This window comes from Salvelinus sp. IW2-2015, linkage group LG22 (assembly GCF_002910315.2).
Source record: "Salvelinus sp. IW2-2015 linkage group LG22, ASM291031v2, whole genome shotgun sequence".
Lineage (NCBI taxonomy): Eukaryota > Metazoa > Chordata > Actinopteri > Salmoniformes > Salmonidae > Salvelinus > Salvelinus sp. IW2-2015.
Window position 1 is genome coordinate 13,476,681 of NC_036862.1, and position 13,027 is coordinate 13,489,707.

The window sequence follows — 13,027 nt, forward strand, 5'->3', positions numbered from 1 at the left end:
GTAATGGCAAGAGATGCAATCTAATCTTAGCAATAATATCTGAATGAATCTCTGGCAATGGGTCATTATGCAAAGGAAAAATTTGTATTTGTTTTGATCAAGGTTCAGGTGTGAGGATGTCGGCCATAGCAGAACCAGCAGATAGATCATACTGTTCACAGTTGGGCTTAGCCGAGAGTTACAGGAGTGACCGTGGGTTCCATTGATAGTGGGACACCTCTCTCCTTCCTCTCAGTGTGCACAATGATTTAAAAGAAAATGGCTGGTATAGGAAATATGGTGAAAACTCCCTCTAACCCATGCCTCGACCAATCCAATGCCTTTAGATTTGTGGGAAGTAGTGAACGAGTGTACACTTCAGGAGATATTATCGGGACACACCCATTGTGTAGTCATTGTGTAGTTCTACGGCCCAGCGGAGAGGAGACTGGAGGTTCAGTAACAACACTGAGAGTCAAGAGAACAGGGGGAAAAAACAAGAGTACTGAAAGTAGAGTCATTTAGAGAGTGCTCTCCCCATTGGCCCTCTTGTGCATTATAGAGCCCATAGGCCAAGAAGGGTGTGTTTTTGTGTGTATGTGCATGTGTGTGTGTGTGTGTGTGGGGGGGGGGTACGTGTGTGCACGTCTATCTGTTTATCTGTCTGTCTGTGTTTGTTTGAGAATGTTTTCACAACTGTCAGCATGGAAACAGACCATGGTTTGTTTACTCCTAACAACAGACAAGCTGAACATGGAATCATTTATCAGTTCTTCCTCAAGTGGCAGATTCATTTTTCAAGTAGAACGTGTCAACACCAACATTAGAGAATGCGTTGGAATGCAAACTAGCAAACTGGTAAAACGTCCCTTTACAGCTACATACATGGACGTTCCTTTATGCAAGCACCTAATGTACGTGAGTTAATGTGTGTGCTGTGTCCCTTTGTGTCCAACTGCGTGCATGCATGCGTGTGCATGTGTGCTCTTATAGGTGGTTGAGCGTGCACTTGTCTGTGCACTAGTGTGTGCGTTTTCAATCATCATCTTGAATCAACTGTAAGTGCAGATGTGCTGTGACCTGACTAAGATCAGATAAAGTGCATCTCGCCCCGCCCCCCCAGCTCCATTTGTCATGGGCCAGCTGTCGGGCCGCTGTGATTGGTTGTTGTGGGAGACAGATAGCCGATAGGCTCTGATTAATAAAACTGACTCTGGAACTTACTCATTGATCAAGGGAACAGGCGAGGGGGAGGGAGAAGACGGGAGGGAATGAGAGAAAAAGCATTCCCTGTCGCACTGTCAGTGCTTGCTGATACCGTGATTGCGTCTGTGTGTGTGTGTGTTTGTGTGTGTATAATAAATACATAACGTAACATTGGTGATAAAAGAGCTTGGGAAAAACCTGCCGGCGCTGTAGATATGAGGAATATTGGTCAGAAGGCCTAAAAGCACAGTGACTCTGTACCGGTACCCCCTGTATTTAGCCTCGTTATTGTTATTTTACTGCTGCTCCTTAATTATTTGTTACTTTTATTTTATTTTTTTGTAGGTATTTTTCTTAAAACTGCATTGTTGGTTAAGGGCTTGTATGTAAGCATTTCACTGTAAGGTGTAAGGTGTTGTATTTGGCACATGTGACAAATAACATTTGATTTGATCATATTTGGTGTAGGCCTATACTAGTATAGATGTATAGAATGTGATATAGTAATGTTAATGAATCTCAGAAGGTTGGTCTCTCACTCAATTCAATTCAATTCAAAAGGCTTTATTGACATGGGAAACGTATGTTTACATTGCCAAAGCAAATGGAAGAGACAATAAACAAAAGAGAAGTAAACAAGAGGAATATTAGTAAACATTACACTCACAAAAGTTTTAAAGAATATAGACATTTAAAATATATTATTCGCTATGTACAGTGTTGTAACAATGTGCAAGTAGATGAAGTATGAAAGGAAAAATAAAGATATAAATATGGGTGGTATTTACATTTTTTGTGCTCCTCTGGTTGCCCTTTTGTCATGGCAACGGGCCACACATCCTGCTGCTGTGATTGCACACTGCGGTATTTCACCCAACAGATATGGGAGTTCATCAATGTTTGATTTGTTTTCAAATTCTTTGTGTGTTCTGTGGGAAATATGTGTCTCTAATGTGGTCACTCTCTCTCTCCATGTTGGAGAATGTGTGCTTTTCATTCAAACAGGAATATATGCACGACATGGAGAAAAGCATACTGAGCCACCTGGCTAGTCCTCGTGTGTACTCAGTCCCAGAACGGGAAGTAGTAAAGGCCTTATCATACCCCACAACCTGGGTATAATTCAAACATCCACCAGAGAGAGACAAGCAAGAAGGAGCATGTTGGGGTGTGAGTGAACCTAAGCCACACTGTATGTGTATGTAAACATTGAGGGGCTCCATGCGGTTGGGTACTGTGGGAAATGGACTGCTGTGTAACTGCTCAAGACGGTCTGTGTGTGTTTGAATGTGAATATGTGTGCATGGAAGTACAGTACCGAGAGTGTATCTGAGAGTGTATGTGTTATTATGTGTGTGTGTCCTAGTAAAATAAACTGTAGTGTATTATCACTAACAGGAGTTGTGTGCATGAGTGCGTGTGTGCGTGTGTGTGTGATTGAGCTCTCTCTGTGGGGTGGTCAGTAGTGGGCGGTCGTGACCTGGTCGAATCCGGGGGAGTGGAGATCATCAATCAGCGAGGGGCAGGCCTGAGCAGCAGGAACATCACCACCCCTCCACCCCACATGGAAACAGATGGCCTTGGGACAACTGGCTCTTGCTCACCTCTCTCGTAACACACACACACACACACACACAGTATCTGCACCAACTCAATGATGCACACAAAAAATAACACATACATACATACACACACACACACACACTATTTTGCGTGCACGGATGACAGGATCAACACACAAACAGATCAGACACCCACACACTCAAAGTGCAAAGATAATTAAACATACACAAAAACACACATTGTGCTAAATACCTCAATATGCTGGCACATATATTGTTTATGTTAATATATTCATGAAGACCACACAAACATGCATGTAAACAAACTCAAACACACAATAGTCTTCAGAGTTTTATAAACTGGAAATGTGCCATTGACTGGGCATAGCATTAGCGCCCCCTGCTGAGATTAAAGATTTAAACAGTTAAAAAAATGTGATATTTTAGTCAAGAACTATCTTTGAGTATTTAGTCATTTGAATATAATTTGCATCATCACAGTTTTTGCTCTGTACTGAAACTCGACTGCTGACATGCACATTCTTCTGGGATTGTAGTAACAGTGGGCTAATGAACAAAATACAAAAAATAGTTTGGGGGTAAAATATCTCTTAAACTGAATTTCAGTCAACAACAATATCCCACAATCCACAGAAAACAGACACCAGATTATCAGCAAACTTTTATTGATGATACTTTTCCAACTCGCAGGATTAAATCAAATGAACTCCTCCTATAAAGATCCACACAAGCTACAAAGCTTTATCAAACACATTCAGATAATGTATTATCTGAGATAACTTCACTGAATCCAGACAAAGGAAAATGTATGTGTGAACATTCTGTAAACCTTAGAACACTCCATAATGTTAAAGTCGTCTTATACTGAGACTCTCTGGTTAGCTATACGCTACTAGTACGTAGTTAGGAAACTTAAATACTGTGTACAGCATTATAAGTGTTTCCCAAAATTACTAAAACGGTCTATTAAAATATAAATCTATAACTTATATACTGGAGTAAATTCAAGCACGCTATAAAAACACTAGAAAAACACTAGAAAAACGTTAGGAAAAACACTAAAAAGTTAGAAAAACGTTAGAAAACCACAAACGTAAAAACGTTTTTCTAGCATTCTTCTAGTTAGGAAAACACTAGAAAAACAATAGGATAAACACCAGGAAAAACACCAGGAAAAACGTTAGGAAAACACCAGGAAAAACGTTAGGAAAACACCAGGAAAAACGTTAGGAAAACACCAGGAAAAACCATAGGAAAAACACTAGAAGAATGTTAGAAAAAAAACAGAAGAACACCACCTTAGAGGACCTGACCCATGGGGAGAAACATGAAGAGAGGGGCTCAGTCCACAGCAGCATGTGATTCACTGCCCAAAGCTTGATTGGCTGAGTGATGGTCAGGACGGTCAGATGATCAGGTGACCTGTCGTTGGGTCCATCAGCCCACAAGCTTCCAGGCAGCTTCCTTCAGCCACTTGGCAACTTTCCTCTCAATGGCCTGACAACCAGAGAGAAAAGACAGATCAGGATGAGGGGAAGAGAAGTTTAAAAATAATATTCACTAATGACATAAGAGATAGACAATGGGGCAGTTTCCTGGACACAGATTTAGTTTAGTCTTGGACTAACAAGCTATTGACCATTGACCATGCTTTTTTGTTTCTGGGAAACCGGCCCAAAGTGTTCAATCGAGACATACAGTTCTGAAGCACACATTACTCTTCATGTGCCACCAAAGCTCACAGTCAGAGTCTCTCTCAGTTACATCAACTTAGTGTTGTCTAGCCTGCCGTGTGCCGTACTTTGCGGGCCTGCTTCAGGGCGGGGCGGTCTGCAGCGCCGCCGGGGTTCATGTCGGCACAGTGGGAGGTGCCCTTGATGAGGATGGCCATGTCTTTGTCCTCCTTGTCCAAGTCCTCTTCCAGAACGCTGAGCTCACGCCAGGGGTCAATGTCACCTGACAGAGGTCACAGACCAGAGGGACAGGTCATATACTCACTGTCACACAGAGGAGGTTGGTGGGAGGAGTTATAGGAGGATGGGCTCATTGTAATGGCTGGTCAATCATGTGGTTTCCATATGTTTGATACCATTCCATTGATTCCATTCCAGCCATTACTTTGAGCCCGTCCTCCTCCCACCAACCACCTCTGCTGTCACACAATCACTCACATAGACACAGCACATTGATTCACTGCCAGTGGGTATAAATTACACTATGATGTACTGAGAGGTAATGGTTTAAACCTCCATCTATCTATCTATCCATCTATCCATCTATCCGGTGGTTGGGCCAGTAACCGAAAGGTCGCTTGGTTCGGATCCCCAAGCCATTCTGCCTTCAAACAACAACTGCTCCCCGGGCGCCGATAACGTCAATGAAGGCCCCCCCCCCCCCCCCCCAGCACCTCTCTGATTCAGAGGGGTTGGGTTAAACGCGGAAGACACATTTCGGCTGAATGCATTCAGTTGTGCAGCTGGTTAGGCATCGCCTATCTACTGTATCTATCTGTGAAGTCTCTGCTCACCATTGACATAGAGCACCCTGTCAGTGTCGGGGTGGTCTCCTCCATAGTACTTATTGGTGAAGGCGATGTGTCCGGGCAGACTGTGCTGGGGGATGTTGAACACCTCAGGACACAGGTCAGTCTGAGCCTGCAGGGTCAACATGCGGGAGAAGGGACAGCTGGCGTCCTCACACGTCTGGACTGTCACAACAAAACAATGATGAGGTAAGCCATAGAAATACAATGAATTCCTATTGAATTCTATTTCTGTAATGTAAGATACAGCTGAGTGGCTATGGGCATACAATAATACAGATCCCATAATGAGTGATACTGTACCAAAGAGTGGGAGCTTTGCACAGCTAGTGTTAATGCATTTGGCTTATAAATGTGCTGCTTAGGGGGAAATTAACTCTGGAGTCTGGACTGTTTTTTGTTTTTTTACCCTCCAGTGCTGTGAGCACTCAACTCACTGATTGAAACAAACACCTTGCTTCTCTGTGGGAACGTAAGTTTGGTAAATGTACAGTGGAGCCCGAAATTATTGACACCCTTGATAAAGATGAGCAATAATGACTGTATAAAATAAATTATTCAAATACTGAGCTACATTGTATGCTCAAAAAAATGGGAAATGATATATGATTATACTAATGCTATTGATCAGAGAAAGATGTTTAAAAAGTCATTTTTTCTCTCAAAGGTAGTGGTCAAAAATATTCACACCCCTAAAGATTCTTATAAATTAAATAGTCAAAAGGTTAGTATTTGGTCCCATATTCCTTAACTTCTACAGTAATCTGGATGCTAACATGATTACAGATTCATTCTGGATTCAGGATTCATTCAGGATTATCCGTAACCATGGTAGCATCCAGATTACTGTAGAAGTGTTTCAAAACATTCTTATTTACAATAAAGTGGCTCCAAAATGACACAATACATTATTAACCATTCATTTCTATTGGGCACAAAATAATCTGAAACACAACCAAAACTAACTGCAAACGCATCCAACATGTTCTTAGGAATATGCAACCAAATACTAAACTTTTGACTACTTTTTTTACAGGAATCTTTAGGGGTGTAAATAATGTTTATAATAATGTCCTACCTGTTATAGAGAAAAACAATTATTACTTCTTAAACAAAATCTCTTTGTTGTTCTAGTATAAAATTGTTTTAGTATAAAATAATATAATTTCCCAATTTTTTTTGCATACAATATAATGTAGCTCAGTATTTGAATGATGTATTTTTTACAGTCATTATTGCTCATCTTTATCAAGGGTGTGAATCATTTCGTACCCCAATGTATCTCCTCTAGGAGTGACAGTGTTGTGTGGTGGAGCGGTACTCACAGAAGCCAAACTCGGTGCAGGTCTGGTAGTACCACTGTCTCTCTCCATTGTAGGCAGAGTCCAGATTGGTGTCACTCAGGTCCTCGATGGTCTGCTTGTGGGACGCATCCAGACAGGGCTCCTCGCCTGTGGCCCGGAAGATCTAATACAAACACACACAGTAACAGTGTTCCCTGACTGTTCTACAATCACGCTCCACACTGCCATTTCCCACCTGGACAAAAGGAACACCTATGTGAGAATGCTGTTCATTGACTACAGCGTTCAACACCATAGTCCCACGAAGCTCATCACTAAGCTAAGGACCCTGGGACTAAACACCTCCCTCTGCAACTGGATCCTGGACTTTCTGATGGGCCGTCCCCAGGTGGTAAGGGTAGGTAACAACACATCTGCCACGCTGATCCACAACACCGGGGCCCCTCCGGGGTGCGTGCTTAGTCCCCTCCTGTACTCCTTGTTCACCCACGACTGCATGGCCAAACATGACTCCAACACCATCATTAAGGTTGCTGACGACACAACAGTGGTAGGCCTGATCACCGACAACGATGAGACAGCCTATAGGGAGGAGGTCAGAGACCTGGCAGTGTGGTCCCAGGACAACAACCACTTGCAATTTGCAAAAAACAAATCAGGTTTCGACAGAAATATGGCTGAGACGCAAAGAAAATTCAAAGAGAGGGGGTACAAAAATGGTTAGATTAATACTGCCATTGAGAAAATTCAAAACAAACCGAGACATGATCTTTGTCAAGGACAGTCTCGCAAAAAGAAGCATTCTTGCGTTCTAACTACCTGCTATTCAAAGTGCTCTGAATAAATTATGGGAATCGTTCACAAACATTGGCACATTCTAAGAGCCGATGATAGTCTCGGTAATGTGTTTTCAGACCCTCCCTTGATCGTGTTCTAGTGGGTCAGAAATCTCAGAGATGAACTGGTAAACTCTGATTTACCACCCCAATATATCCCTGCACAACGTCTATTTGCGCCCCTACTGGACGGAAAGTACAAGTGTAATGGCTGTGCTCAATGCAATGGTACTTATAAATGTAGATCCTTCAAACACCCCCAAACAGGGAAACAGATCCCAATTAAAGGTGTTATCACGTGATCCACTAAGGCAGTTATTTATCTTATAACTTGTCCTTGTGTTAAAAAATTATGTGGGTAAAATAAAGCGCAAATTAAAAGTATGAATCTCGGAGCATCGTAGCACCATTAGGTGCAAAAACTTGACTTACCCAGTTACAGCCCACTTTTTGGAAGCAAACCACTCGATTTCGTCCCTACGTTATATCGGCATCGAACTTGTCACCCTCCCTAGGAGAGGGGGTGACCTCGACAATTTATTGTTAAAACGAGAGGCTGTCTGAATCTTTAATTTAAAGACGCTTGCTCCCTTCGTTCTCAACGTAGACTTTGATCTGAAGCCATTCTTGTGATTATTGTGATTTTGCTATTGTAAATGTTTGTAGGGCTATGCAGCCAAATTGTATCTATGATCATATGCTATCCATGTTTTTGGTTTGTTATTTTGATATCTGAAGATTAACCAATGATATCAGGAAACAACCGGCCATGATTACAGACACCTGTGTGTGTCCTTTGACACTATATAAACTAGTGACCCGCAGTGTTTGTCATTATACCCTGATGAAGACAGCTTGTCTGTCGAAACGTAGGTTATTAAATTATTGTATCTGAGCTCCTAGAGTGTGCGGCTCTCCTTTAATTTTTCAAGTGTTCAACTCCGCTAGCCAACACCTCGCCTAAATAGGTGTGCGTTTCTTTCGCCTCTAGGACAACAACCACTACCTTAATGTGAGCAAGACAAAGGAGATGATCGTGGACTACAGGAAAAGGAAGGCCGAACAGGCCCCCATTAACATCAACGGGGCTGTAGTGGAGCAGGTCGAGAGTTTCAAGTTCTTTGGTGTCCATATCAACAACAAACTATCATGGTGCAAACACACCAAGACAGTTGTGAAGAGGGCACGACAACAGCTTTTCCCCCTCAGGAGACTGAAAAGACTTGGCATGGGTCCCCAGATCGTCAAGAAGTTCTACAGCTGCACCATCGAGAGCATCCCTGCCTCGTATGGCAACTGCTCGGCATCCGACCGTAGGGCGCTACAGAGGGTAGTGCGTATGGCCAATACATCGCTAGGGCAAAGCTTCCTGCCATCGAGGACCTGTACACTAGGCGGTGTCAGAGGAAGGCCCAAAAAATTGTAAAAGACTCCAGTCACCCAAGTCATAGACTGTTCTCTCTGCTACCGCACGGCAAGCGGTACCGGAGCGCCAAGTCTAGGTCCAAAATGCTCCTTAACAGCTTCTACCCCCAAGCTATGAGACAGATACCCACACGCAAACTGACTCAGTACCGGTACCCCTTGTATATAGCTTAGTTTTTGTTATGTAATTTTATTGTGTTTACTTTTTTACTTTATTTAGTAAATATTTTCTTAACTCTATTTCTTTAACTGCATTGTTGGTGAGGGGCCTGTAAGTAAATATTTCACGGGAAGGTGTACTACACCTGTTGTATTCAGCGCATGTGACAAATACAATTTGAATAGATCAGTCAAGGCGATGCACAACTGTAGATCAATACAGCCCTCTGCTGGTTAATCAATGATTTTTTTTTTTGGTGTGTGTGTGTGTGTGTGTGTGTGTGTGTGGTGTGTGTACACACACAATACACCTCATACCTGCACCAGCTTGATCAGCCGGTCGTATGCCTCAGTCTCCGAATCGTAGGTCTCTGTCTCATTGGTCATTATTTTACATATCTCCTCAATAGTCAGGATTCCCCCCTCCTCGTTGTACTCCACGGTTCCCATGACGATGTCGGCCAGGCTCTGCATGAGCTCGATCTGGTCCTCCAGATCCTCAGGGATCTCACAGCACTCAAAGTCCTTCCCCACCTCAGTGGCATTCCCTGCAAACAGGGCGGCCTCCACGGCAGCAAAGGCCTCCCAGATGTCCCCCACACACTGGAGGAGAGAGAGAGAGACAGTGACAGAGAGAGTCAAATCCCACAGTAGGAGACTCATACAGTCAGACACTCCAACACATGATGTCAAGCACCCACATCTACTGTAAATGCTGTCATACCTTATCTGAACCTCCAACGTCCTCGTCCGCAAGGCTCAGACCCACCACCTGGAAGAGAGCACCACCAGGGTATGTTTTCACCGTGGTCTGTACAGCTGAACATCACATCTACCATTCTATTAACACTATAAATAGTGCCACAGTTACTAGTTTGTCTACTACTACTGCAACTACCACCACTACTACAACTACTACTACCACTACTACAATTAATACTAATGATGAGATCTTTACTTTGTTGAAGGTGGAGAAGTCCAGTTTGGCTTTGACAGGAGCAGAGGAGGCCACAGCACCGTAGACCAGGTGAGGGAACTGGAAGAGCAGGAACAGAGAACATTATTTAGTATTATTACCATGGAATAGAGTAGACCAGCATACAGTAACACTGCTGTCCAGTCATAAGTATAAATATAGACAGTGTTGTTTTATCTCTACTGTACCTTTCCCCTGAGCCAGGCAGACAAGGCCCCAGCATAGGAACCTCCAAAGCTGATCCAGGTATTCTTGTCAGAGAGGTCAAAGCGATCGCTGATGTATTGATGGAATTCTGCGACGTCGGCAAGACTGGAATCCAAGAGATGGCAGAGAAAATGCAATTCAATGTCTGCCCAATTCAAGCCCACTCAAAAGCTCTCTGCCGACATCAAGTAGCAACACACTGGGCACAGACATCAGTTCAACGTCTAGTTTTGATTTACATTTGGTTGAGTTGTCAACTAATGTGAATTCAACTTGAAATCAACCAAAAATGGCACCTTGCCGTTGGATTTAGGTTCAAAGTTGGGTTAATTAAAAATACGAAATACCCACACGTTGATGACGTTTTGCAAATCCAATCAGTTTTCCACATTGATTCAACGTCAACACATTGACTCCCTCTTCCCACCAGTACTCACGCCTGCTGGCTGGACAGGTCTCCCAGGTTCTCAGTCTCCAGGCCATCTTCGTTGATGCTCTCGCCATAGAAACGATGCTCCAGGGCCACAAGCAGGGCCCCGTGCTCCTCAGCCATGTCCACATGGTGGCCTACAGATACACACAAAGCAGGAGCGGAGAGGAAAAATAGGGGGAGGTTAAGAGTTGGTTGAGGTATCAACGACACAAAAAACAAAGAACAGGCATTGACTTGTAACTAAATACAAGTATCAAATTCATAACACCTATGTAAGCCTAACTTATCGTGTCAATGCATTTCCATTTTCTTTTCATATTACTTAAGAGCGTGACGGGGGAGCTTTGTGTGTACCTGCCAGCACATTGAACTCAGAGATGGGGCCCTCCCCTCCGATGAACAGGAACACTGGGCCATGAGGACGCTCCCAATAGGCTTCATTCACGAAAAACCTCTGAGAGAGAGAGAGGGTGAAAGGAAGCAAGAGAACAAGAGAGGGGGGGGGAGCTGCAAATTTCTAAACATTTACAATAAAAGTGACTCCAAAATGACACAATACATTATTTATCCATTAATTTCTATTTGGCACCAAATTCTCTGAAACCAAACCAAATCAAACTGCAAACGCATCCAACAAGTTTGTAGTCACAAGCTGACGTCATTGCGCGCTAGGAATATGGCACCAAATACTAAACATTTGAATACTCCAATACACATATAAGTGAATTTGTCCTCATACTTTTGGTTCCCTAAAATGGGGGAACGACGTACAAAAAGTGCTGTCACGCTATATGGATGAAAATACCCTCACATTAAAGCTGACAGTCTGCACGTTGAACTCATGGTCATTGTATCATTTAAAATACAAAGTGCTGGAGTACAGAGCCAAAACAACCAAAAATACATTTGGACCTCACTGTAGGTGCACGTATCGGTGGTGGGTCACCTGAGGAAATGTTTCATCGTTTTGACTGTCGAAGTGGTTCAGGGGTTGGTGAATTTTCCCGTCTCTCACTTGGCTCATGGGTTTATGCCCGTTGACTGCGCTCATCAGCACATTCTTCTTCGCTTTCTCATACTGGATTTTACGCACGTGCTCCTTGATCTTCCTCAGAACTCGTCCTATGAAATGTCAAATGTGATATGAAATCCAATGCACTGTGCACAGCAAGAACGACAGGAATACAGGACGGGCAATTATAGAGATAATACGAGAAGCTCAATCGTTTGTAGTTGCGCGTAAAGTCACATATGGACCTAAATTACGCACGTATTTGTTGGTCAAACCACGAGAGCCTCCTTAGACTTGAACATCTGAATGTGCGCATATGCAACTCCTTAACAATTTCGACAATTATCTCTCACATTTCGTTCTACAAAAAGGGCTATCTAAACGTGTCACATACATTTTTTTGGATTGGATACAATTTTGTATTTATTCCTGATGGTCTCAGCACATGGCTTTTGCTGATAAGTTATAACCCTCTGCCACAACCTTATCGGTCTAATTCATACCCGACAGCCAAGCCCATGTTTATTTTATTTTTCATGGGTTGTATTATAATTCAATACATACTTAGTGTTAATAAACCATGTATTAGTTAGGAACAGAATACACTTTTATTGCTATAGAAGGTGCTCAATTTTTAAGCAGCCAATTTCACATAACTATATAAATATAGCTTCTAGATTAGCCAATTTCATTTCTATGAATACCACAATTTTATGGATTCACCTCAATAATAAAAATTATATACAATCAAAGTGTATATTATATCAGCCCACACAGATACATGATACAGATACATGTACTTTCATGCTAGGTATAAAACCTCATATCGGAGCTTAGAAACCCCAACTGATGTATAGGACAATATTAAAATGATCTACTTTTGTTTCATTACAAGCATCATGAAACCTCTAACACATTAAATTAACTTGACGAAAAACAGTTTTTGAACGAAACTTGTTTACCACTTTTTTACCATGCGTTTTCTTCCTTCAGAAATGACCTCTTACTGCATATTTGGTCAAATTATTAATTTTGTGTATCGTTTCCTAGGAACAAGGGTGGCTCAACCTACCCAACTCTGCCCTACCTCATTTTATCATTTGAGTATTTTTTTAAATGATCAGTTCATTATGGATCGTTAACGTACCAGAATAGACGAAGTTCACAAGGAGAAGAAGGATGATACAACGGATGGGAGACAGAAGCATCTTCAGGCCTCCAACTACGACCTCTTTACTGATATAGGTCTACACTATGGTCAGACAACCTTGCCGTCTCAATGCGAGGAGAACGCTTGCTTTTAAGGCGTGACCAACGTTTTTAGTCCACCCGGGCTCCCCTGATGCCCACTGTGGGTATTTATAG

At 42.6% G+C, this 13,027-nt stretch overlaps 1 protein-coding gene across 2 annotated transcripts; it reads right to left on the reverse strand.

Moving 5' to 3' along the window:
• Positions 1-3,416: 3,416 nt before the first annotated feature.
• Positions 3,417-13,010, reverse strand: LOC111949964 (thymus-specific serine protease). 2 transcript variants are annotated; one of them, XR_011473842.1, is made up of 13 exons: positions 12,810-13,010; positions 11,597-11,772; positions 11,005-11,104; positions 10,655-10,784; positions 10,199-10,322; positions 9,993-10,070; positions 9,759-9,806; positions 9,353-9,637; positions 6,636-6,777; positions 5,296-5,475; positions 4,570-4,724; positions 3,903-4,265; positions 3,417-3,826 (listed from the first exon to the last, which is right to left on the reverse strand). XR_011473842.1 is itself a non-coding variant. In XM_023967320.2 (12 exons), the coding sequence occupies exons 1-12, from the start codon at positions 12,868-12,870 to the stop codon at positions 4,206-4,208; spliced, it is 1,539 nt and encodes a 512-aa protein (XP_023823088.1). In that variant the 5' UTR covers positions 12,871-13,010; the 3' UTR covers positions 3,417-4,205. The 2 variants fall into 2 exon arrangements, 1 of the variants encoding a protein (XP_023823088.1); XM_023967320.2 differs by having other exon boundaries at positions 3,417-4,265.
• Between the last annotated feature and the right edge of the window lie 17 nt (positions 13,011-13,027).

What these genes read in the sequence shown, in the direction of transcription:
- LOC111949964 (XM_023967320.2), bottom strand. Translation starts at nt 12,870, where the DNA reads ATGCTTCTGTCTCCCATCCGTTGTATCATCCTTCTTCTCCTTGTGAAC. An exon ending in CTGCACCGAGTTTGGCTTCT is followed by an intron (nt 5,476 to 6,635) that starts GTGAGTACCGCT and finishes TTGTTGTGACAG; the next exon opens with TCCAGACGTGTGAGGACGCC. An exon ending in CCCTGAAGCAGGCCCGCAAA is followed by an intron (nt 4,266 to 4,569) that starts GTACGGCACACG and finishes TCTGGTTGTCAG; the next exon opens with GCCATTGAGAGGAAAGTTGC.